The sequence below is a fragment of the Stigmatopora nigra genome, chromosome 22 (assembly GCF_051989575.1).
Source record: "Stigmatopora nigra isolate UIUO_SnigA chromosome 22, RoL_Snig_1.1, whole genome shotgun sequence".
In the NCBI taxonomy this organism is placed as follows: domain Eukaryota; kingdom Metazoa; phylum Chordata; class Actinopteri; order Syngnathiformes; family Syngnathidae; genus Stigmatopora; species Stigmatopora nigra.
In genome coordinates this window covers 5,431,300-5,454,993 of record NC_135529.1, presented here as the reverse complement: position 1 = coordinate 5,454,993, position 23,694 = coordinate 5,431,300, and the positions used below count along the sequence as shown (strand labels likewise).

General features: G+C 39.9%; 2 protein-coding genes across 2 annotated transcripts; one reads left to right on the top strand and one right to left on the bottom strand.

Moving 5' to 3' along the window:
- Window positions 1-502: 502 nt before the first annotated feature.
- LOC144215447 (chemerin-like receptor 1) lies at window positions 503-22,282 on the bottom strand. Its single transcript, XM_077744383.1, has 7 exons — window positions 21,482-22,282; window positions 13,482-13,586; window positions 6,912-7,038; window positions 2,839-2,977; window positions 2,696-2,743; window positions 2,482-2,626; window positions 503-2,407 (listed from the first exon to the last, which is right to left on the bottom strand). The coding sequence occupies exon 7, from the start codon at window positions 2,378-2,380 to the stop codon at window positions 1,349-1,351; it is 1,032 nt and encodes a 343-aa protein (XP_077600509.1). The 5' UTR covers window positions 2,381-2,407; window positions 2,482-2,626; window positions 2,696-2,743; window positions 2,839-2,977; window positions 6,912-7,038; window positions 13,482-13,586; window positions 21,482-22,282; the 3' UTR covers window positions 503-1,348.
- LOC144215446 (protein adenylyltransferase FICD-like) lies at window positions 21,182-23,676 on the top strand. Its single transcript, XM_077744382.1, has 2 exons — window positions 21,182-21,764; window positions 22,308-23,676. Exons 1-2 carry the CDS (start codon window positions 21,494-21,496, stop codon window positions 23,381-23,383), a joined length of 1,347 nt encoding a protein of 448 aa, XP_077600508.1. The 5' UTR covers window positions 21,182-21,493; the 3' UTR covers window positions 23,384-23,676.
- Window positions 23,677-23,694: the final 18 nt, after the last annotated feature.

The window sequence follows — 23,694 nt, the reverse complement described above, 5'->3', positions numbered from 1 at the left end:
TCTTCCAAGATTAGAAGTGATCAAGCATTTTCAGTGGAATATGGCATAAGCAGAACTAGAACATAAGATCCAATCTTTTGAGTAGCATTGATCATTTTAGAAAAAACAAACTTTTACCCGTTTAGTGCACATTTTTCCATTGAGTTTGGCTCACAAATATAGGCTGTTTCAAAATTTTTGAGCCAATTTAAAACATTTCTATACAAGATGTGAAAATGTAAGGTAATTGCAATTTTAATTGTCAAAATAATTGGACTACGAAACAGGGTCAAACATTTTAGAACACCCTGTACATCTTTTTATATGTGGTGGAAATAGTTAAATGTTTTCAATCAGAAAATATAGTACATTCATTCATAGTTAATGTAGTTAGTTCATCTCCGCTACACTTTTTATTTTGACCTGTTTTTTTCCTTTTTAGTGGTTAACACACAAACACATTATTCCCCGCTGTTGTTTTTGACACTGACTTGAACAGAACACAAACGTGACATATTTTCTCTTTTTTTTTTTTAGCAATTATGAATTTTTTATTGGCTTGCACAACCATGTAGAATATGTGCTCAGATGCTCATGAATGCTGTTGCCGCCAGTGTGAATTGTTTGAATGTGAAAATTGCAAGTTATTTGCATTTTCGCAATTTATTTGTCACCCGCTTGGAGTGTGGAGGCCTTCGCCAGGGTCACCCCCCAATGAAATACAGCGTGAAGTAAACGTCGCTCCTGATGATTGCATGTTGTTGTGCACATAAATACGCAATTGAAGCTCAAATTGGTTGTGGCACTGTCTGCATAGAGCAGTGGTTCTCAATTTACAGCTAGTCCCAACACAAAAAAATACTTGGTTCTCTGAGTTTTTAATAACAAAGACATTATTTGCTGTCCTTGACAGTGCTTGGGCGTCCACTCTATTTTGAACGGTCAGTCAAATCGGATCGGATGTCTAGAAAATGCAAACACCGGTGGACAGACTTGGATTAGAACCCAGAACTCCACAACTGTAAAGCCCCCGACTTGATTATCATCTTAAACATTTACACTGCAACTATATTTTGAAAAAAGAATGAATGATATGGTTTTATACTTTTGAGTTGAATACTTACTATCCCTCTTGGAAGCTGTTCCTAAGAAGGAAACTGTTGTCTTCCATTGCATGTGAACCATTTTAGACTAAGTTGAATACAACTGAACTGTACTCAAACTAACCTCAGTGGATTAAAAAGGATACTTGAACATTTAGTTGTGTCAGTCTTTTTTGCACCACTCGATTGAGCCTTCATACGAGCAGTAGTACTCGTAACGACACTTTCTGAAGGGCTGGTATAGAATGTTGTTGTCAGGGAGAACTTTAAATGTGTGTGGAAAGCTTGGCATCCACGGAGCTAGACCTGGACAGATAGCGGCTGATGGTGCGACCTTCGTCTCCCATGGCATTCTCCATCTTGGACAGCAAGGAGCTTTTACATCTTTGTTGGAAGTCATTTCCCATGAACACATAGAGAACCGGGTTGAGGAAACTATTAGCTGCCACCAGCGTGGTTCCGATTTGTTGTCCAGCCTTTAGGATGTCTTGACTGAAGTGTTGGTGGTTCACCTCAAGCAAGATGAAGACATGGTAAGGCAGCCAGCAGATGAAGAAAGTCGCAATTAGCGCTGTCATGACTTTAAAGGGCTTGGATGATTTAGTCATTCTGTTCGTACGCAGTTTGAGGATAATGACTGAATAGCAAATGCTGATCACCACGAAAGGCACAACGAAGCCTGCCACAAAGCGGCTCGTGGCGATTATTTTGTGACTCTGTGGTGACGTGTAGTTGTTGTAGCAAACGCTCCTGCCCATTTGGCTCTGCACGTCGCGGAAAACAGCCGAGGGGAGGCTCAGACCAATGGCGAGCAGCCAAGCCAGAACGACCGCCACCGAAGCCTTCCGGACGGTACGATGATTCTGGGACCAGACTGGAAAGATGACAGACAGGCAGCGGTCGATGCTGATGATGACCAGGAGGAAGATGCTGCTGAACATGTTGAGGAACAGCACCGACGTGGTAAACTTGCACAAAAAGAATCCAAAGATCCATTTCTCCATCGCCATATTGATGATGATGAAGGGCAGAAAGCAGCAGAAGACAAAGTCGGAGATGGCCAGGCTCAGATACCACGTGGTGTTGACTGTCTTCTTCATTTTGAAACCAGAGATCCAGATGACCAGCGCATTGCCGCAGAATCCCAGCACAAACTGGATTGCGTTAATCACCAGAAGAGACACACAAAGGACATTCCCAGGGCAGCTCGATTTGTGCTCGAACAGACTGGCCTCGTGAGGCGTGAGGCCCTCTTCGTAAGTGTAGTTGCCGAAGTCTTCATAAATAAAATAATCCATTTTCTCTCGACAGTAGAAATAAGATCACTGCGGAAAGAAGGGGAGGGGTGTATAAGAAAATCCAGTTGGACAGCCGAACATGACAGAATTACAATACAGACCTGTCCTTGCTGTTAACTGGATGCTTTCCAGAGATGAGTGTCAGCAAGAGATGTGCGACTTCCTTCATTTTATAGACCAATGAGTAATGAGCTGACCGGATGATTTCTCAACGCCACAAGCAGCATTGCTTGAACACTTTCAGTACTGCAATTTGGAGTAAAGATGTTTAAAGACTGACAGAATGCAGAAGTCGATTAAAAAGAGGGGCCCTACCATTTGCACACAGTTGAGAGGATGAAGAAATGCCATGACTGAGCCACTCTTGCCAAAAAGAAAACAACAGAAAAAAAACAACCAGTGTTAAACGCTAGTGTTCTTTTCCTGTCTTGTGAACATGAAATATATAAAATATTCACCCGTGTGTTGTCAGAGTTTTGGGAGATGGCTCTGATGTTTAGGGAATTGGATGCTTCTGTGTTGTGCGCCAGAGGCCTCTTGTCAGCCACATGTGTTTGTTCAAAGCTGACAGAAGAAGGCTGCGCATGGGAGCAGTGGCTGTGAACAAAAAAAAAAACACAAGCCGTCAAAATGATTTGGAAATATGCTCAGCTTGTAGAGCCATTTACACATATGGACAAAATTGGTGTACATTTCTAATAAGAATGAAAACCCACAAGGGTCATTGAAATAAATGGGCTAACTAAACAAAAGGAAAAGTAGGCCAAGCCATTTTTGTTGCAGACAAGATGATTTGCTAAATGCGGAAATTAAATAAGTTTCAAATTCTTCATTCTTTCTTTTAAGGTGTTTTTTTTTCAATCCCTTTTGTGGGTTAGTCTTCACCAACAGTGGATTTAGTATATAATTCCACCCATGTGTCGCCTTAACCTGGAAATCAACCAAAACATTTGTGACATTTCATGGCAAGCCCCTCGTCTTTCATAGGCAAGCCGCTTAAACTGTATACAAGTTACGCTGACATTTTTGTTGTTCAGGGCAACATGGAACCCACAGTAGGACAAGCAAATGAACAATTCACATAATCTTGATTGGCAGTAAGTAATAACATATTACTCCTAAAGAGGATATAATTCCATCTATGTGAGGCTGTTTTGCTAACATAAAAGACCATACAAATTGGTGAGCAGGGTCACCATGGCAATAACTGAAAAAGTATTCTCTTAATAAGAACCTAACCTCCCTGTGAGTCATACGTTATTGCAACGAAAATTGGCACTCCTTTCTGTTACGTTTTTTGACTCAATACTGGCTTTCTTTCTTTTTTTGTACCATTCATTTTTCTTTTAATAATAAGCATGTCGACTTCACAATCAAGCATTGCCTGTAATAAATGTATGTTTTCTATTACCACTATTCATCATCCACAATCAGAATTTGTGGTACACATAAAAATGTGTCATTTTATATATCATTTAAATTGTATTTACTACGCTTAAATTGTTAGGGGTTTGGAGCCTACATCTGCTGCTCTGCACTTCTACACATCTGAGTAAATCTCATAGCAATGAAGCTGTCGTCCTTGAGGCCATAATATACATACTGCCTTCTTTCAAATGCATATTTTAACCTCACATTCATTTACACACCAACTACACTTTGCTTTAATACAGAAGTTTGTATACAATTTATGTATTAGGCCGATTGAACAATGTATTGAATTGTTTTTTTTCAATATGTACAGGCACTTTTTATCCAGAGTTAGCTGGAATAGGCTCCAGTTACCCCACAACCCTCATTTGGATTTGCGTTACGGGAGATGGAAGAATGTTTTGATATATTTGCAAGACAAAGTATGTGAACACCTTGATATTGCCTAGATTTCTGGATAATAAGATAGAAAAATGAGCCGACGAAATTCATTCAGTCTCTAACAAATCACACATTTTTATTGGCCACATTGTGTAAACACTCAAAACGCTGGGTGGAAAAAAACTATTTGAATAGGCCGAGATTGGGAGAGATGGTTAGATCAGATACCAAACAAAAGAAAAAGTTCTTAGATTTACCAGCTATCCAAATTGGTTAAGAAAAAATACTAACTTCTAATATTTATCAGTCCTAAATTAGACAAATTGTATAGAAAAATGTCACACTAACTGTGAAAAAAGGCAGCATGAATATGGACTGCTTTGCTACTTCAAGAATTGGACAAGTTGATTCCACCGCAAAATGAAGAAATTATAAAATTAACAAACTACTTTTCAATAGAGTTTAAGTAATCTGTGAAGTGAGGTAAAAAGAAGATATTATAAAGGACAGAAATAAATAAATTCAGCAGAAGAAAATTCTAGATTGGTAAATTCCAACTTATTCTCCTTCCTGAAGGACATTGTCCAAATATTTTTGTTATGTTGTGTATGCAAGTGTGTTGAGCAATTTCAGCAAATGTTTGTTTGAAGTTAACATCGCCCATGGAGGCTCACCCAATTATTTTATCTATAACATTCCCATGGCTTTTTTTCCCGATCTGTACTGTGCGTGACCTTAACATGTGGTGCCGAGTGAAAATGTAGAGACAATTGTTTGGATGATGTTCATTAAAGTAACTTTTCTGGCACAATAAAGATGAAGCTCAGACTATCACATCTCACGACCACTTTATGCAGGGACCCAACACAGTCCACATACAAGTTATAGTATTTATTCTTGCACATTTGCATATGATTTGTAATTTTTAATAGTCATCACAATCCAGTTGCACCCACTCTACAGTACCACATTTCAGGGTGCATTAAAAATGGAAGCTTGACCTTTTATTTGATTATAAAGAGATGATTTAGTGGTTGACTCACATTAAACTCACATGCGACTCACACAAAATTAGAACCTCAGTCTCCTAAGAGTCTAATCAGGCTCATAATAGAATGGAGCCTGCAGCTTTTGAATAGGCTACCAACTTTCTTTGCTTCCTTATTTCCTGAAAGAAATGGACGGAAACACTTAGTTTCACGACATGTTCTTTAGAAGCCTTTTTTCACCGGGGAGGTAGTTGGTGGTTATATTATTTCTGCTTAAATCACAGAGGTTCTGCGGTTATGCCAAGTTTTAATTCATAAGACGAATTCAGCCACCCAAAATGTTTGTGGCTCCCCCCAAACACAAAGTTTCTGGATGAAGAAAAAGCGCAGATGACAAAGTTTTGCCATTTCTAAAAGGTTATGATGAGCAAAGAAGACTGCAATGTGGGCTGACAGTTAGTTCCTCAGTCCCCCCACCCATTTTCCACCCGTCAACATGATGAATAAAAGAAATGGCTTAACATCAAGAGATTTTCATTCTAATACAACGTGATGGCTGGAGAAACACTACATACATTTACTAGTCATAAACATAAACCTCATCTGCTAAATAATTTAAATGACCAGTCTGAAAGTACATAATCTAATAAAGATAAATGAGGGAAAAATCCATTCTAATAGATACTATTTGTCTTATGGATGACATTCACATTCCCCCCAAAGTGTATTTTTATTGGCGTGTGTGTGTGCGTGCGTGTGTGTTTATGCTACAGTGTGTGTTTTTGTGCTTGCATATTCATATGTCATCTTTAGTCCGATTGTGATAAACATTTTATGAAGACTTCTTTCTGCACCCAAAAGGCATTTTCACACCACATACAATTCATGCTTAATGTGTTTCTTTGGCTACCAGAAAAAGGTGTTTTTTCCTTTCCCATGCACGGCACTACACAGTTAACCTACCAAAAAAATACAGCAAATTAAGTCAACTGAATAAATGGCTTTTTTTTACGTCCAGAAGAAAATTTGTGGGGGCCTGCTTAGTGCTTAGTGGGTCAAACTGGCTCTCAGTATGATGTAATGCATTTGTTGACCTATTGCTCAATACTTTAATTATTTTCTGTTCCTGTTTTCCCTGGCATTGTTCATTTATTCTTATTCCTTTTCTTGTTTCCCACGTCACCTTTAAAAGGTCGAGTAGGTGGAGCCTAATGTTTGAACCTGTTGGTAAATATTGCCACTTTATGTTTAGACTCACTCAACAACGGAAGCATTGTTTCTGTCTTTGCATTTTAATGTCTTGTGTAGGTTAGAGTTGTAGCTTTCTGCATGAATCACTTGGGTAGGTACAATAGGTTTTGGCTTTTGAGTAATGATTATTGCATATGGTATTATTATGGTCTACTGTGGATCCATCCACTTACACTCATTCATTTTAGTACATTCAGCAAAAGGGAATTATACTATGATTTTCTCAGTCATAAAAAACATTTTGTCAGTTATTTATTTTCACACTTCAAAGTGGTTTTGGATTTATATTGCAGATGAAGTAAACAACCATTGTAGGCCCAGTAGACATTTGAAGGGGGAGTTTGCCATTACAAAAAATAATCAATATTTTTGGCCAGACATCTAAAAAACAAACTCCAATTTCTTTCCACAAACCTAAAACATGCAAAGTAGATAGAGTGTACACTTCAAATTGTCTATGGGGGCAAATATTAAAGTACCTGAATGTCTCTTTGTGGCCTGTGATTGGCTGGCAATCAGTTCAAGGTGGATCCTGCCTCCTGCCCATCGTATCGTCAGCTGGGATGGAATCCAGCACCTCCATGGCCCCCGTGAAGAAGATAAGCTCTACAAGACACAGAGTGAACATAAGCAGCTTTGTCTTAATGGGAAACAAGAGGCACGGCAAGGGAATTAAAGTGATTTAGATCACATTAAAAGATATGACAAGACACAATCAAAAACAAAAAGTCCATTAAAATTGGAAAAAGAAATAACAACAACTAAAATGAGTCAAAGCACAAATAATAAATTGTGGATTGTAAAGGTTAAGGCTAAGAGAGAACTTCATTAAATGTGATTTACCAAAAAATAATAAGTGTATAACAATGCCAGGTATTTTCAGCATGTAAAATGCAGAAATGTATTTATGTTAGAGCATCTGATTAAGTGTTTTGGTTGTGGTGATAATGTGTGGTTGGCTTGGCCACAGATCAATGTACAATGACACGAGTCAGAAAATTATAAAACCGCTCGTCTCTGGGGATTTCATGATAACTAATTAAATCTTACCACACTTGACATTTACTTAAAAGCAAAAAAACAAGAAATTGAGGTGATTTTATGAGCAAAAATAAGCATTGAGAAATAGATTTTAAACATGTATTTTTGATTATTTTTACATGCATATTAGCGATAAAATGCAATACCACGCAAGCAGCATGTTAGCAAAAGTATTCAATTTAATTGAAGGCATTTTTATACATGATCCCAAAGAAGTTCAGATGTCAGCCCATTTGAACAAAAGATAGTTGAAAAAGATCTTTGAAAAAATTTCATCAAAACGGAAGGGAAAATATTTCTCATTGAACTTCAAATAGCTTTGCAGTTTAAGAAAGCACTCAAATGTCATTTTCCAATAATAACTAAAGGTCTGTTTTATGAGGCGATGAAAGAAGAAACAAAAGCATCAGATATCTGGATTTTGTAAAAACTTGGATCTTTTATGTAGCAATCGTGTGTTTGTTCAACAATTTATATACAAAAAGTGAAAAGTAGCCACATGATTGCAGTAAAACAGTCAAAGACTACCTGATCTTTGCAAAATTAAACTCAAACTGTGACAACACTGAGCCTACTTCCATGTCTCGTTTACCTTTGCGGGTAACAGAGAAAAAAACTGGGAGTGGGTGGCTTGTATTTAGTTGTCTAGTTAAGGAATCAATACTCTCAGCATGTCTTCTTTGCAGAAAGAGAACATGAGAAACTCTGGGGAGCACAAAACTTCACCCATGTTACGAAAACAAATACTTGCTATGTTGCCCACACACACACACGCAAGTGTGCCTTGATTTATATGATGAAGAGGCAATTTCAACATAGCTTCATGCATGTAAATCCTGAGCCATGGTAAATTGGGAAATATTTACTTGTATTCGACGTGCCTACTTGACCCACTTAGATAAATTTCAACTAAATCACTTTCACTGCAGAGACCTGCCGGTGCCCTGCAGATTAGATTTGCTAATGAAGATTGAGGTTATAAATAACCAACATAACCAGGCCTCTCTGGGAAATGCTCTGCAGTCCCTCAGAGGAAATGTCGATTCCTTTGTTGTGTTTCAGAAGACGTTCCTCGGTGCAGTGGAGAGCAATGTTTTGCTTCCTGTTTTTCCTGAAAAACACTTGAGCTTTAGCGGCTAAATCTTCTACACTTGTGCGTCCGTCTCTTTGGAGCCTTATGTGATACCATGTTTGCTTTTCCAAGCCATTCCATTGAGATTCACATTGATCCTGGATTAATCCTCCCTTGTCATTCATGAAGAGCCTTAAATCCCACATGTTTTTTGTGTGGAACACTTCAGGAACCGCCGCGTTTTCCTCGACAAATTCAGAGTCCTGCTTCGATGCCCTCGGGATGGTAAATCTGCACCGAGCTGTAGTTTGCAGTCTAACCATTGGATTTGTGAGGAATCTTTACATATCAAATGTTCCACCGATGTTATTTTCCTCTCGTCGGGTCTGCTGAGAGAAGAGGGATTTGAGTGGATCCCGCGTGAAGTTGTTTGAAGTTTAATTCATTTTCCCCCGGCGTCAAAAACAATCTGTGGAGTTAGATTAATTTCATCTGAATCAAAATGCAACAAGCTGAATCCGCAATTAGTTCTCGGACGGAATTGTTTCATCACTGAGACTTGGGTCATTTATCTGAAGGTTTTCTTTGATCGAGTTGATCTGTATTCAAACGCTTCCCCAGAGAGGCATGTTTCCACCTTTTCCAAACCAACAAACAATAATGCTCTGGCAACATCATTACGTTCAAGTTGGAAAATCAAGTTAACCCTCAAAATTTCGTGACCGTTGCGAGCGACGGCATTGAAATTACATTGCGGCTCACTTGCGTTTTTCCGCTTTGTGAATTCCACTTTGATGCTGTCTGTTCTCGTTTAGAGGCATTAAGCCAATAAAAGGTCTCATCCACTGAGCAATGATTCTCTTGTTCACTGACTCTTAAAACAGAACATTTGATGGGGAAGCAAATTAACAATGTTTGCTCTTTGTGGTTGGCCACCCTGAAAACACTTTGTCCAACTTGGTCCCATTCAAGTACCGCTTGGGCTGACCTACCAATCCTTCGCACATTGTGCTCATTTACGGGCTGTGACACGGTTAAACTGCCCATGTCGATTATATGGGCATCTGAGAGTGATGTAGCGGTAAAACTTGATGCTTTGTCCCCAAAGAAAATCTCTACGGTACTCTTCAGAGTCAACAGCCGGTGTAGACATGTTCCGTTTTTTTTTGTTTTTATTTCCCCAAACACACAGTGACTAAAAAAGTAACACTGGTTCCATGGCAAAACTGTGGCAATGCTTAACAGTCATAATATTAGTAATCCACTTATTCAGATCCATTGGGTGTGCACCGATTGCAAATAGCGCCAGTCATCCATGTGCTGACTTCACACTTCAAACGTCTCCTCCATTCGGAGCACAGAATAACTGCATAACTGATTTCAAAACGTGCCCTCATTTCTGAAACTTCCCCAAGGGGGAAAAAAAACATCTACCAGCCAATCAGGGAGTGTATTTTTCAAGCTGCCATCAACTGGCGACTAGTAACATGTATGATTATGGCTGCAATCAAGATTCCAATGTCCTTTACCCTGTTAGGTTCAGTCCTATATCCCCTTTGGAGTGAATTGGAAGCCACTCCAGTACCTTCACTGAATTTACTGCATGTTATCGGCCTGAAAGCCATTTTATAGATTATAGCAATGCAGGAAGAGGCAAGTCAATAATCTGCTTACCTGAAAGCCACCTCTGCGATACTGATTAAAATGGACCCAGCTTTTAAAAATCACAGTCTCAAAATGGATGAGATGCCTTTGATGTGTTGAGCGGCAGAACATAGTAGCAGCCATTACAATGCACCGTGACCTCAATCTGGCTAACTGCGGGGATCTTATTTTGAAAAGTTTGGTCTGTGATTGACAGCCAAGCCAACAATTATCCGCCTTCAGAAAGACCAGACAAATGTCAAAATGTATTTGCATTCTCGCGCCATTGCGTTCATGTCTGACTGTCTAATTAGAGCCTTTCATCAACAAGCAAGTAGAAAAGTCAATGCTTGATCCCCTCTGACTGCGCAAATATTGATTTCCTCTGAGTGTGACGCGAGTGAAATCCTGCTAATTTACCGTGGAAATATTAGCCAGCCAATAATCATTGGCTTCAAACTGCCGTTTCCGCGTCTGTAACAGGATTGATTAGATCATTTTCCTTGATTTTTAATGAACCAGATAAGGTGAGGAAACATTTCTCTTACAGCAAGTTTCTTTCTACTTGGTAAAAGAAAAAGATACTACTCCTGTGCCTTAAAAAGGTCTTGATTTATCATATTTGGAACAATTAAATGAGAAACGCTGCAATGAACCAACTCCCAAAGATGATCCCCCAGCAAAAATAAACAAGAATAAAACTAAATATTAGATCAACATAAACTATAAATTAATGTAATGCAAAACAATACCAAAGTACTTGGGGAACACGACTAACAACAGTATTTTCAGAAAGTGTCTTTCAACCCAAAAGATACAAAAAAAATCTTTCCATCTTTTACTGCTGCCTTCAATAATTTTAATAAAATATAGACCGGTCTGACTTCATTAGGAATAGTTTCTTATTGAGAATTTTTTTCATCCAAGCAAAGCATGGCAGAGTTGGTCTACAGACATCGATTGATTAGTCGCTCATCATCGCAGACTCATTCTTTCTTTGTCTTTGTCTCTGTAGTCTATGATAGCAAACTAACAAAAAAATAGACTGGAAATGATGAGCATTAGTCAGTAGAAACTGGAAATCTGATCAATTTGAAGTGAACCTTACTGCAGAAGGAGATTATTTAATGCTGTGAGGGTCAGCCTACAAGACATTGGAGACAAATTTAGACTTTTAAAGACAGGCTGTTACTTTGGTAGGGTTGGCCCTGCTGGCCTCTTTTAACAGAGAATCTAGCTCAAAAGTGGTGCTCAGGCCACATGGGGACCCTCTGTACTGCTGGACTCCCCCACTGATGGAGAAAAAAAAGGCAAGAAAAGTGCAGAATTGCAAACAGAATGTGTTCACGTTGGATTTGAAACATCCTGTGAAAATGATGCTGCCTTTTATGTAGGGTATATTTTATTTGATGTTTTTTTTTTCATTTTAGAAACTATACATCCTTTTGCTGTAGGAATAATATTTGTACACTGGTATTTTTGGACCCAAAAGTAATATATAGTGAATTGAACTAAGAGGCAAACTATGAGAAATGTAATTGCTACAATGGTTTAAAAGTCATTAGTCACAATACGTATAGTAACAAAATGAGATACATTTCTATAGGGGTTTCATTTTGAGTTATGAGACTAAAACAATTTTATTTTATATTTCCAGGTGAGTGGGAATTTTACCTTTGGATTTACTTCACATGATCATGAAGAAGACATTTGATGGATGCATCTCCAGCAATTCACATCTGGTACTGATACATATTAAATAGATTGCACATGCTTTTTAATGCATATTTTTAGGTGGGGAAACAATTTGGCATGCATGTCCTTTTTCAGTGATTACGCACGATGACATCAGAAATAAATTGGATTAAAAGGCATCACATTCATAAGATGACTGTGTCCAAATACTTTACGGTACGGATAAAATACATTCATTTGAAGAGTCCTAAGGTTAATTTTGAATGTGATAAAATTGGAGCGATAATAACGGAAAAAAGTTTGATAGACTGAGGAACAAGAGGAACCTTTATCAAAGAGATGAAAAGGCCAAATCTTTAAGAAGGATCTGTTTATAATCTTAAATATAATCTTATCTGGAGAAGTATTGTTATTGCTTGGGCTGGCTAATCTTCATTGATGATGATGACAGCCAAAAGATAAACTAATCATTCTGTAGAAACATTTTTCTGGTTAATTCCCCAGACATCTAATGCTCAGCTCAACTTTATTTAGTTTCTATCGCCACAGGATGTTTCAAATGAACAATTTTGTTGTCATTTTCGGTTTGGATTTACAGTCCTATCCAATCATTTTCTTGTTTTTCTTATGATTCCATTGCCTAACATTCAATTCCCCTTTTATTCATAGGGCTCGGATAATTAGCATCATCCCACCGTAACAGTATTGGGTTTACTACAAATGAAAAGGGATCCGGCATCACTATTCTGGCACTCTTGGAAGAACATTCATTTCCATAATACATTATGATTTGAACAGTTGGGTCTGGTCTGCACCCGTCAATGTGTTCCGTTCCTGTGCAAGACATTAATGAAACTGCAGCACCAACGATTTGTCATGGAATAGCGCAGCACAACTTGCAAATGCAACCCTGAGGGGAACGAAGGCTGCCACAGGCTATTTGTTTTTGTTTTATAGGTTGAAGTGCAGGCTCCAGATGGGATCTTTGGATAATTACCATATGGGCCCGCAATATTTGATCAGATGTCGCTGGCATTTGTTGCTTCTAGAGCGCAAAGCAGTATGAGGCGGCCATGTAAGCGTGTCTGCTCGTGCTGCACATTGACGCTCGTGAACTGTGACAGCCTGATTAGAATACCGACTTGGCTCGGGCTCAGGATGCTGATGGGAGGCGGGGAAAGTTGTCATGTACGGATACAGTGTAAAAAATAAAAATGGAAATCCCGGATGGGGATCGTTTACACGGGCATTCGCCAATAGTGAAGCTCAAAACTAATGTGTATTCAAGCCAAATGCGTCTGAACTTGTCTTGTACGACTTCTGCATGTTACCAAAGAAACCAAACCAATGGGTAAAAATCGCCTTGTCGTAGGTGAAGAAAATAACGAGCAGCCAAGTGTTGCTGAATCATCGCCCGTGTGCTGGAATTGGTTCATTTGACAGAGCTGGCGGCTTGCACGCCCACTCTACTGGAAGGCAGTGAGATAATCAGTGAAACAGCAAGAAGTGTCTGAGGGAGGATCCTGCTAATGGTATGGCCCCTCAGTGGAGACCTAATTATCTATGTCTTCTCTTTCTCGCCACATTATTTTCTCACCTGTTGACCCGGCTGGGTTCTGCGGGCGGGTAACCATTCCAAGGCACCTGGCTTGCTTGCAACTGGCCCATAGGGAGTATGCCTTTAATATAACTTGTGTTACATCTAGAAAAAAACACACAAAAACAAGAAAATATGTCAACACCAAAGGGAAACACCATAGATGACTCCTGCTTTTTTTATTCTAGTGCTACGGATGAAACATTTCCCCGAGAAGTGTACAAACACAAACTCGTTTTCTTTGTTCAAATGTTCAGAATTGGTGAAACGACTCCCTTTGGGGAGAATGTGATGATGAGTGCGAGGCGGCGGACAGGAAGCAGCATAACGTGAATTAATTATGTGCAGTTTCTCCAGACCGTAGGCGAGAAGTCACAGAAAAAAAAGAAGAAGAAAAAAAAAAAAGACTCCACACAATCTTCCTCCAGGCACAACCTTCCAGTTAAATTAATTATCCATAATCCTCTTTGTTTTGTATGGCTGCTTTTTTTTTTTTAAAACTGATTTGGAAGAAGCATTACATTGACGAAGACAACGAGAAGCGCCTTGGTAACGACTAAACCCCTCGTCAAAAATTCACGTGTTTAAACGCTTGCAGCAAAATTTTGTAACCTTAACTGGCGTAGAAATGATTTTTTATTCACTTCAAAAGCACGTAAACAGTGAAAAAAAAGCGGTAAAAAATGTAAAACAATATAAACATAAGGTTAGAAAAGTAATAAGAAAAAGTATTCGCTTATTTAATCCTGCCACGTTTCCACTTGAAGCATTTTGTTTACTTTTTTTTCCACACACAATAAGTCGGCATGTTTAATTAAACTGACAGTAGAAAATATAGAACACAAACTTGTAAATACATGACCTTGTAGAATAGCGTGTTCTTGCCACTGTTTAAACAAAACAAAGAGTAAACAAACAAATGTTTTAAATTCAATTCCCTCCTCAAATTGCATCCCCTTTCTCTCTTTGATAAAAACAGTTTTGAACATTTCCTGGGAGTCGCTTTTTAATCACGCTTAACATTATTTGCTCTGTTTGAAAATTAACGAGATGCTTGGGTTTTATTGTTTTTGATTCCCAGAATAAAAGGCATCGTTTGTATATTCTTTGTAACCGGCGTAATGAACTATCCTTATGCCTTTTTGTTACATTAGTGAGAGTAATTGAAATGTACTTTTGTGATAACAGGACCTCTTTTAACAAAATCAAAGTCTGTCAGGGCTAACTTGAAATCCTTCCACTTTCATTTGCTAGGGAATTTTAATGCTAAGTATTAACTCATTAGTTGGCATTGACGACAATTGAAGGGATAGCCCAAAATATGTATATATTTTTTTGTTCTCTCTGCACAGCTCCTAATATTGGAAAGAGGACATTTTAGTTGTGAGATGGGCGTGCAAACGGCAATCCCGCTGCGCTGAGGATAGCAGATGGGAGAAGTTAAAACGAGCCATAAACAGCTGAGTCTTTAAAAGTATCATTTGTCTCATGCAGGCTTTTCTCAAGAGCCAACAGAAGCAGCTTTACGTTCACCCTGTGTCATGTCTTAGTGCAGAAAAGCCTTTGGGGGCGAAGGGGAGGGGCCGCACCGGTTCCAGTAATCATCTGGTTAACACCTGAGGCCTTCACATCCCTTTACTCAGCAACTGCCAGAAGCTGGAGGAGTGACTCAACCATTACGTATTTGACTTTGGGATTACAGACATCTCCCGCTTACTGCAATTGTATAGGATCCTATTATTTGTGTACATCTGTGCCAGTGTAAATTGAATTTTTCTTCACCAACCTGGGTATCATTTTTTTTTTTTTTTTAGTGTGTGTTGGCTTGTGGTATTCAATCTACATCAATTTTGCTGGTTTTGAATGATATATCTCACTTTTGATGTCAACAAAGTATGCTGTTGGGTATTTTTGATGGATGGAATATCTGAAATATTTATTAGGTCATTCCAGACTTGGAGGACATTTTGCCTTGAAAAACAAGCCTTGACTTTTCTGCACCATTTTAGTCAGTAACATATAATCAACTATATACATGTCTAGATTTGCAGATAAGTGATAAAAACTAGATGGGATTTTTCTAGGAAGGAATTATATTTGACATTATCAAAGCAAATATGCACAAATGTTAGTTATGTTTAGGGTTTTTTTATCCCTGAGGAGGTGGCTGTTTGTCGATTTTACAAGTGGGCAAGAGGACAAATCTGCTTGCATAATCAAGCAAAAACATTTTTTTTAAATAATTATCATATTCGGATAGGTATAAAAATGTTGCATGACGTAGAAAGAGGCAATCAAGGCTAACTGCATGAAAATAACTTCATGAAAACATGCTAGAGAGAGAGCGAGAGGACATGCATTTCCTGCACCATTCTTATGTAAAACGTTTCGATGAAGTCAAATCTAGCGTATCATTGGATTCACTGCCTTCTTCTTCTACCATGATAAAAAGGTTATGCTAACGGGGTTGCATGCATGTTGTGGAACAGACATTCCATGAATAATAATGTTATGTTTATTCAAAAAGAAAGCTTCATACAGTTACAATACAGAGATACTCCAACAACAACAAAATCTCATTTAAACTGTTTATTTAAAATTCAATTTAGTCAGATAGATGGGAAAACATAAAAAAAAGCAATTTTAGGGGATACACCAGCGACATGTATATATATTTTAAAAGACAGGCAAGTCAACTTCCAAATTATTTAAGGCAATTAATTAGTTCAATCACAAATTAACATGTGAACCACTCCAAAAAGAACAAAAAAAAACATTTTGATACCCTTCCCCACACAGTAGGATGAGTCTCAAAACTTTTGACTGCATTTAGTATGGCTTCATGTGTAGGACAATGAGACTAATCCCAGTTAATCCAAAGTAACTCATGTTATTAATTGCGATTTAAGACCAGCCCTAATACACACACACACACACGAATTTTTGAGTACAGGATGAATAAAGTTCAATCTAATATACATTTTCCCTGACTTTTTTTAGATTTGGCCCAGTACAGATACCTACATTGCACATAAACTCCCATTTTGTACGTATATTAGTTCAATTTAAAGGGCGTAAAGTCAAATGACCTCCATTTCCGGAATGACCCTAATATTAAGCAAGTTGTGTCGATGTGAAACATTGACTTGAACACTCCCTTCCTCTTCTTCTTCCAAGCAAAGACAGCTGGCTGTTAAGAGCTACACAAAGGAAGCCCAAGATAAGCGGGAAACAAGTGTGGGGAGCTATAAAATGCTTTCTAATCTAGGTGTTCTTGTGTAAACCCAAGCACGCCTGGCCAGGCAAGGGCTAAATCACACCTTGGTCTAGTCTTATTCCGACGGAGCAAAAAAAAAAAAAAAGATGTCTTGACCTCCCAAATCGTCCTATAACAGCTGTTGTCAGTTTTCCAACGAGTGTGGATCTTGACATTTAGGAGCAGTTCTCGCTTTAAGATAGATATTTGGGCTGCTGACAGTCAGGGACATTTGTTGCTCCCATCGGAGGGCTCCTTCACTCACTGTCGTTACGGGCTCCTCATTGGAGCCGTCCAGCGAGGTGAAAAGAGAGCCGCCATCCCTCGCCTCTCTCTGACTGTCTAACTAGATTCTCTATCTCTGACACCCTGCTCTGTCACCCAGAACAAAGACTTCGACTCCCCCCCCCCTTTTTGACAGAGAGCTAGGCAGACGGATGCTCCACGGAGGCTGCAAGGAGAGAGGCAAGCGAGATGGTCGGAGAGGAGGCGAAAGCGTTTTGAGCCGGAGGGATTTATTCCCTGTACTGACAGGTCGCTTTTCTTTTTTTTCTTTTCTTTCTTCTCAGGTGAGCTGATGGATTTTTCTTCCTCTCCAAGCAATTGTAGCAGCCAGATGAAGGGTTGTATTAATAGTCAATGACAGGTCATTGCTGGGGCGTGCTGAATGTGAACTTGTCAACTTGTGTGAAGTTCATTTGGGAGACTGTTCGGCTAATAAAAGTCATCGAGAAAAGATGGCGGACGGGCATGGATTGGTATGATTTATCAACATTGAGGCTGGAGAAGGAGGGTCTTGCCCGTTTAGAAAATAATCCGACCCAATTGATATGATGTGTAAGGGTAAATTGCATGAAAATGGCAAAAAAAAAAGAATATTCACTCATCAATGATCTCAAACGCAGTCACAATCATATTTTATTTGTTGCCACAGCTGAGGATTTGGAAGCATATAAGAACATATGCCAGCTGGGCAAACAACAAGTCAACAGCGTGACCTCAGGCTGTTTTGCTTTTTCTTTTTTTTTTTTGCCTCAATGCCAACTTTTCTTCTTTGTTGTTTGCCTATTTTTTCCACATTAGCTCCCATCTTTCCAAGTTGGCCCGTGGCAAGATCAAAACCAAATAGAACCCAAAAAGCTGAGCAAATTTGCTGTATTTAGCCTCCACTTATAATATTAAACATCAGTTCAAGGAAACATTAGCATCATTAATCTCCTCCTCGCTGCTGTTTTCGCGGGAAAAAAAACACAGCAGTACGGAAAGAGCACATAAAAGGCTGACTTTGAAGTAAGTAGAAGCCACATCATAGAAATCACCAATCCTTGAGGGGTAGGCCAATTTATTTTTTTGAAAGTATCATGAATCAAATGCGAATTGGCAAATGGACATCAGCAGGGGTAGAACTGCAGTGACAAACCTTGAGTAAGTTTGGAAAAAGCTCAAAATGTGTCTTTCCAAGAGATCAGTAGAAGAAAAGGGAAAGTAACACTTGCCGAGCCACAGCAGATTGGCGTCAAAACCTATCTGCCATGCCGAGCCTTGTAGCAAAAGCCAACACGCAAAGATGGAGTCGGCTCGCGGCTTTGGAAAGGCAAACGCAAAAAAAATCATCTCACACTCTCGCAAAGGAGAAGACTTGCTTCTATTTTGGTGGGAGTACTCATTCGCTCGCGTTTGTGTTTGGAGCCAACTTTGGAATTAAGTTGGTTTGAGCAGATATTTTTGGCCAGCGCACAGGCAGGTGTACCTTGTTAACGCATTCTCTGCATAATGTTTAGTGTGATCTAAGAGTGCAGCACTTCATCAAAATGGAGCAAGAAACCAAGCCCGGATTCCCTGGATACGAGACCTAGATCCCTTTTCTGTGAGCTTGATGTGGCTGATGACACCATACCTCAGAAATTGCTTTTATATTGTAAATGTTTCTTTTAGGAATGTTTTCTTTTAATATTATTTCACCAGTATATTGGTTCCTAACCAAATACAGGACACTTCTAAACATATTTAGTCTGCCATGAACCCGACATGATTTTTTTAGGATGTGGGAGAGTGTCTAAAAATAACAAGAGAGGTTTTAAATCAGGTTTCAGTCAAGAGTTGGCCTAGAAACCTCACTTTCCTTCAAAGTCTTGATGCTTTACCTTCGCATGACATTGAGGAGGCAACTATATGCTGTTTCCTGTATAGCTCAACTCCATTAAAATATTTTTACAATTAATTACAAGGGGGATTTGCTTCAGGTACAACTTCTACCAAGCCCAAATCTTCTTGATCTCAACATTTAAAAAGAATCTAACTCCTTTCTATTTTCCCTGCCCGTGGCCAAATACTTTTACTTCTGTGGTGTCTTTGATGTAGAATTTCTCTTTGTGGAGCAAAGAAGAACGTCATGAATTGCTTGCATGCTTCGTTTTCTTATCTTACTTTTCGCTATGATTTCAATTGTCTCTTGTATTGTTTGATAGAGAATTGGTTGGCGCTGGTATGAGAAGAAAAATGCTATTTGCGTTTCGGCATCTGTGCTCTTCTATGAAATGAGCCCTTAATAAATGGATCAAGCAGTTTTTGCTGCCAAATGACCACAGAAACAAATCAACAAGCATACTAATGTTATAACGGCTTGCATACTATTGTTATAATGGCTTGCATACTACTGTTATAACGGCTTCAATGTAGCAATTTAATGGATGAACTCTCTGGCATTTCTCATTGATAATAAAGACATCTGTCAAGCTCATTCAAAGCCACCCATCCCACTTCAAATGGATTTGACACCATCACTATCAATGACAGGGAATGAGTTAATGCCAATGAATAATTCCACTTTCCCCAGCCTACCTTTTAACCTTGCCAGAGTTACAGATTGCACAAGAACAACACAGCAGTATGAAAATAACGGAGATGAAACGCACTCCAACAGGTTATTCTCCAGGGTAATACTTACGCAGAGACGCAGCGGCACTCTCAGCTTTTTGAGAGACAGATGACGCCAGCGACATTCATATGTTCCCTGTTCTTTTGAGCCCACCGTTGGCTTCCGTAGAGATTCACGCTGGCTGTGTAATAGTAGCAGCTATTTAGAGCTGATAACACACGATGGCCATCTGCTGAAGATATGTCAACGCTGGCGTTCAGCCAGGAATCAATCTACACTACATTACCACGGGTGGTTTACAGCTGCTGGCCAATGCGACTGAGGCTATTTATCTTTATTTAGACCTCACAGATTAAAATATCAAATCCTTTCATAAAAGTCACAAAATCCCATAACGTGGTGTAGAAAGGAAATGAGGGACGCCATGAAACAGAGGGGGGGTAAGATCAGCTGTTTGTACCCCACACTCACTAACCACAACAATCAATACAAGTAAGTACTTAAATAGAGTTATTGGGGATACGTGTATGTGTTAATTTAACAATACATTTATCAGGGAGGCCGCAGCAGTAATATTATTTGATTCTATGGGCCCATAACTGACACAGGCTAAAATGCACTATATATCTACGTTAGGGGAGAACTCACAAGTCACGATTTCATTACACTCAGTTTTTTGCCATATTGAAATACTCAGTTCTCTACCCTTTACCTAGTTAGTGTCACTATTATTTTTTGCTACAACTACTTACCGATATGACACCCGTATTATTGAGAACAAAATGTAAAAACAGTAAAAAATGAAGTCAACTGATGTTCCAAACTAACTTTAATTATTGCGAGCGCAGCAGACTTTAACAGGAACACATGAAATACGTGGCCTTGCAGAATAAACATTCACATTTCAGTGTCACTTTTGAATGATGAATGCTTTAAACTTGTTTGTGCATTATTATGTACTATTTGTGCATGAATGCAAAAAAAAAAATGATTCAAGAATAATAATCAATGCAATAAGAAGAATAAAAATACATTTGCACTATGCCAAAGTTCATGAAAAACTGCACACCTTTAGAGGCAATACTGGGTCTTGATGGAAGATATATGATTTCATATGATAGGAAAAGAGAGCAACACTAAAAATATGAACCAACAACAACAGCAGATTTGCGTTGCCACCTGTTGCCATCAAGCAATAGAATAAATCATGATAATCCCTCACTGGTCATCTTTTTTCTCAATTCCCTGAGTTTTCATTTCATTACCATTTGTTTACTTTTGTTTTATGATCACATATGTATTCGTAAATATATAAGTTTGTCTGAATGAGGACTAGTAAACACACAAGTGGACTTCTAACTAGTATTGCTGGAATGTGGCGCTTCTAAAGTGATTTAGAAAACGATACATCGCTGCCCTCTATTGGTCATCGACGAAGTTGCACTCGGCAAACTCGACCCGAGTCACGCAAACTCATCATCCAATCATAAACGTTTACGAACTTCCTCAGTATTGCTAGAATTTCAACCAATCACCTTTGTTGTTCTATGTCGCTTTATCCAATGATTTTGCGTTTTGTTTATATGACCGGCGGAATAACATTGACGATGAGAATATTTCGTTTTTAAGTCATATAATCAACATCTGACGGAATAATTTGAACCTTTCATCCCTGTGTATTTCCAGATTTCAAAAAACCTAGCGGCAAATAATTGTTAACATCGAGGCAGGAAAAATAACTGGATCCCGAGTCCGTTTGGACTAAACATCGGCTTCCCGTTCAGTCTGATCTCTTTTTACCGGCCATCGGCTCACCTGGCTGGGCTACAAATAGAAAGAGTGGCGTGGAAAGAATGGATAACTTACCCCAAAATTGTCATGGCGGTTGTGACGGCGTGGCGATACACTAGCGGCCGTCTCTTCGGGGGATGGGGCCCGCTCGTGTGCGTCCTCTTGATCACCCTGGTGGCCCTGGTGACACCCCCGGTCGGCGTGGAGGAGCGCTGCCGTGATGCCCTAAGTGCCATCGCACAGTTTCGCTGCCAGCTATGGGGGAGCGCACAACAGCCCCCCGCCGTGCAGATCACCGGCCTGACTGTCCCGATCTCAGACCTCGATCTTCTTCCTCATAAGGTCAAGCCCAGCCAAGGTAATCGCTATATTATTTAATGGGAGTTTAACTCGTTCACTCCAAGCCATTTAAGATGCCATGTGTCCTATGGCTATGCCCAGAATTCACCAAAATAAAGTTTAGATGAGCATCCCTCATAATTAAAGCACTGTTTCCACTCTTTTTCGTTCTCATCAACATCAAAAAAAGTGTTTCTTAGTTAAATGTTTGGTAGACAATGAGATAAGCACAGGGGTGTACAATCCAGTCCTCGGTGGCTGCAGAATTTTGTTCCAGCCCATCCAACACACAGTTTAACCAATTAGATCTCTGCTGAAACATGAAGCACCTGACTGCCATCCACTGATTATGTATCTAACATACTAGATTGGTGGAAAGGTTGCCTCTTATGGGTTGAAACCAAAATTGCACCCACTGTGGTCCTTTGTGGAATAGTTTGAATTAAGATGTTTCACAGCCTATTCATTGGCCTTACTTTGCAAAAAAAAAATATGAAGTGGATTGCATTTGCATTTCCGTGTATTATTTCTGATGTCATTCCATTCCACTGTTTTGATTTAGAGATGGTTTTTGAAGCCAGAGCGGCACTACAACAAGCTCAGGAGATGAAAAAACACGGCAAGACGGAGAAAGCCCACAAGCTGCTGGTGCACGCGCTCAGTCTGAATCCAGACTCGGTGGAGGCCCTGACTGAACTGGGGACTATTTTGGAAGAGGAGAAGGACGTGGTGCAAGCCGACCACCTGTACACCAAGGCTTTGGCTATCTCCCCTTGCAATAAGAGGGCACTGGTGAGCCGACACCGCACGCTGCCGCTGGTAGAGGAGATTGACCAGCGTCACTTTGGCATCATTGACGGCAAGGTACGCAGACTCATGTCCATCCCCAAAGGGAACTCTGCGCTTCGCCGTGTGATGGAGGAGACCTACTACCACCACATCTACCACACGGTCGCCATAGAGGGCAACACCCTGACTCTATCCGAGATCCGTCACATCATCGAGACGCGCTACGCCGTCCCCGGCAAGAGTTTGCAAGAGCAGAACGAGGCCATCGGAGTGGACGCGGCCATGAAGTACATCAACAACACGCTGTTGTCCAGATCGGGAACCATCAGCGTGAGCGATATCCTGGAGATCCACCGGCGCGTGTTGGGCTATGTGGACCCTGTGGAGGGTGGCCGCCTGCGTGTCAACCAAGTGTTTGTGGGTCATCACATCCCGCCGCATCCCCAGGACCTGCAGCGGCATATGCAGGAGCTGGTTCAGTGGCTCAATTCGGACGAGGCCCTGCAGCTGCACCCGGTCGAGTACGCCGCTCTGGCTCACTACAAACTGGTTTACGTGCACCCATTCGTAGATGGCAATGGGCGCACGTCTCGGCTCTTGATGAACCTCGTGCTCCTGCAAGCGCGATACCCGCCCATCACCATCCGCAAAGAACAGAGGGCAGAGTACTACGAGGCTCTTGACACGGCCAATGAGGGAGACGTGCGTCCTTTCATCCGATTCATTGCCAAATGCACAGAGATGACACTGGACACTTTGTTGATCTCCACTATGGAGCACCCTGTCGGATTGCAAGGGACCAGGGCGGACCATACGGGTGACCGACAAACTATTGCCGTTCATAACTGAGCTGACAATAGTAGAGCAATACGTATTTGCCATTTGTCTTTAACCTGCTGTCATTTGACTCTTTGGCTGCTGTTGACGTGTAAAAGTCGGCATTGATCATTCACGCCAACTCTCAAAATGGGCTGCATGTCCACTGTTGTAGCCAAAGAGTTAATTAGGAACTCTCATAACTGTGTTTTATCTGAAAAATAAACAGAAGTTGCCGTGAGACATATTGAACATCTTTTGAGAAGCATGTAACGCACTTTAATTACGGTATTTATTTAATGCAAATAAAAGTGATACAACGCTCAGCAAGTGTCAAGTTTAAA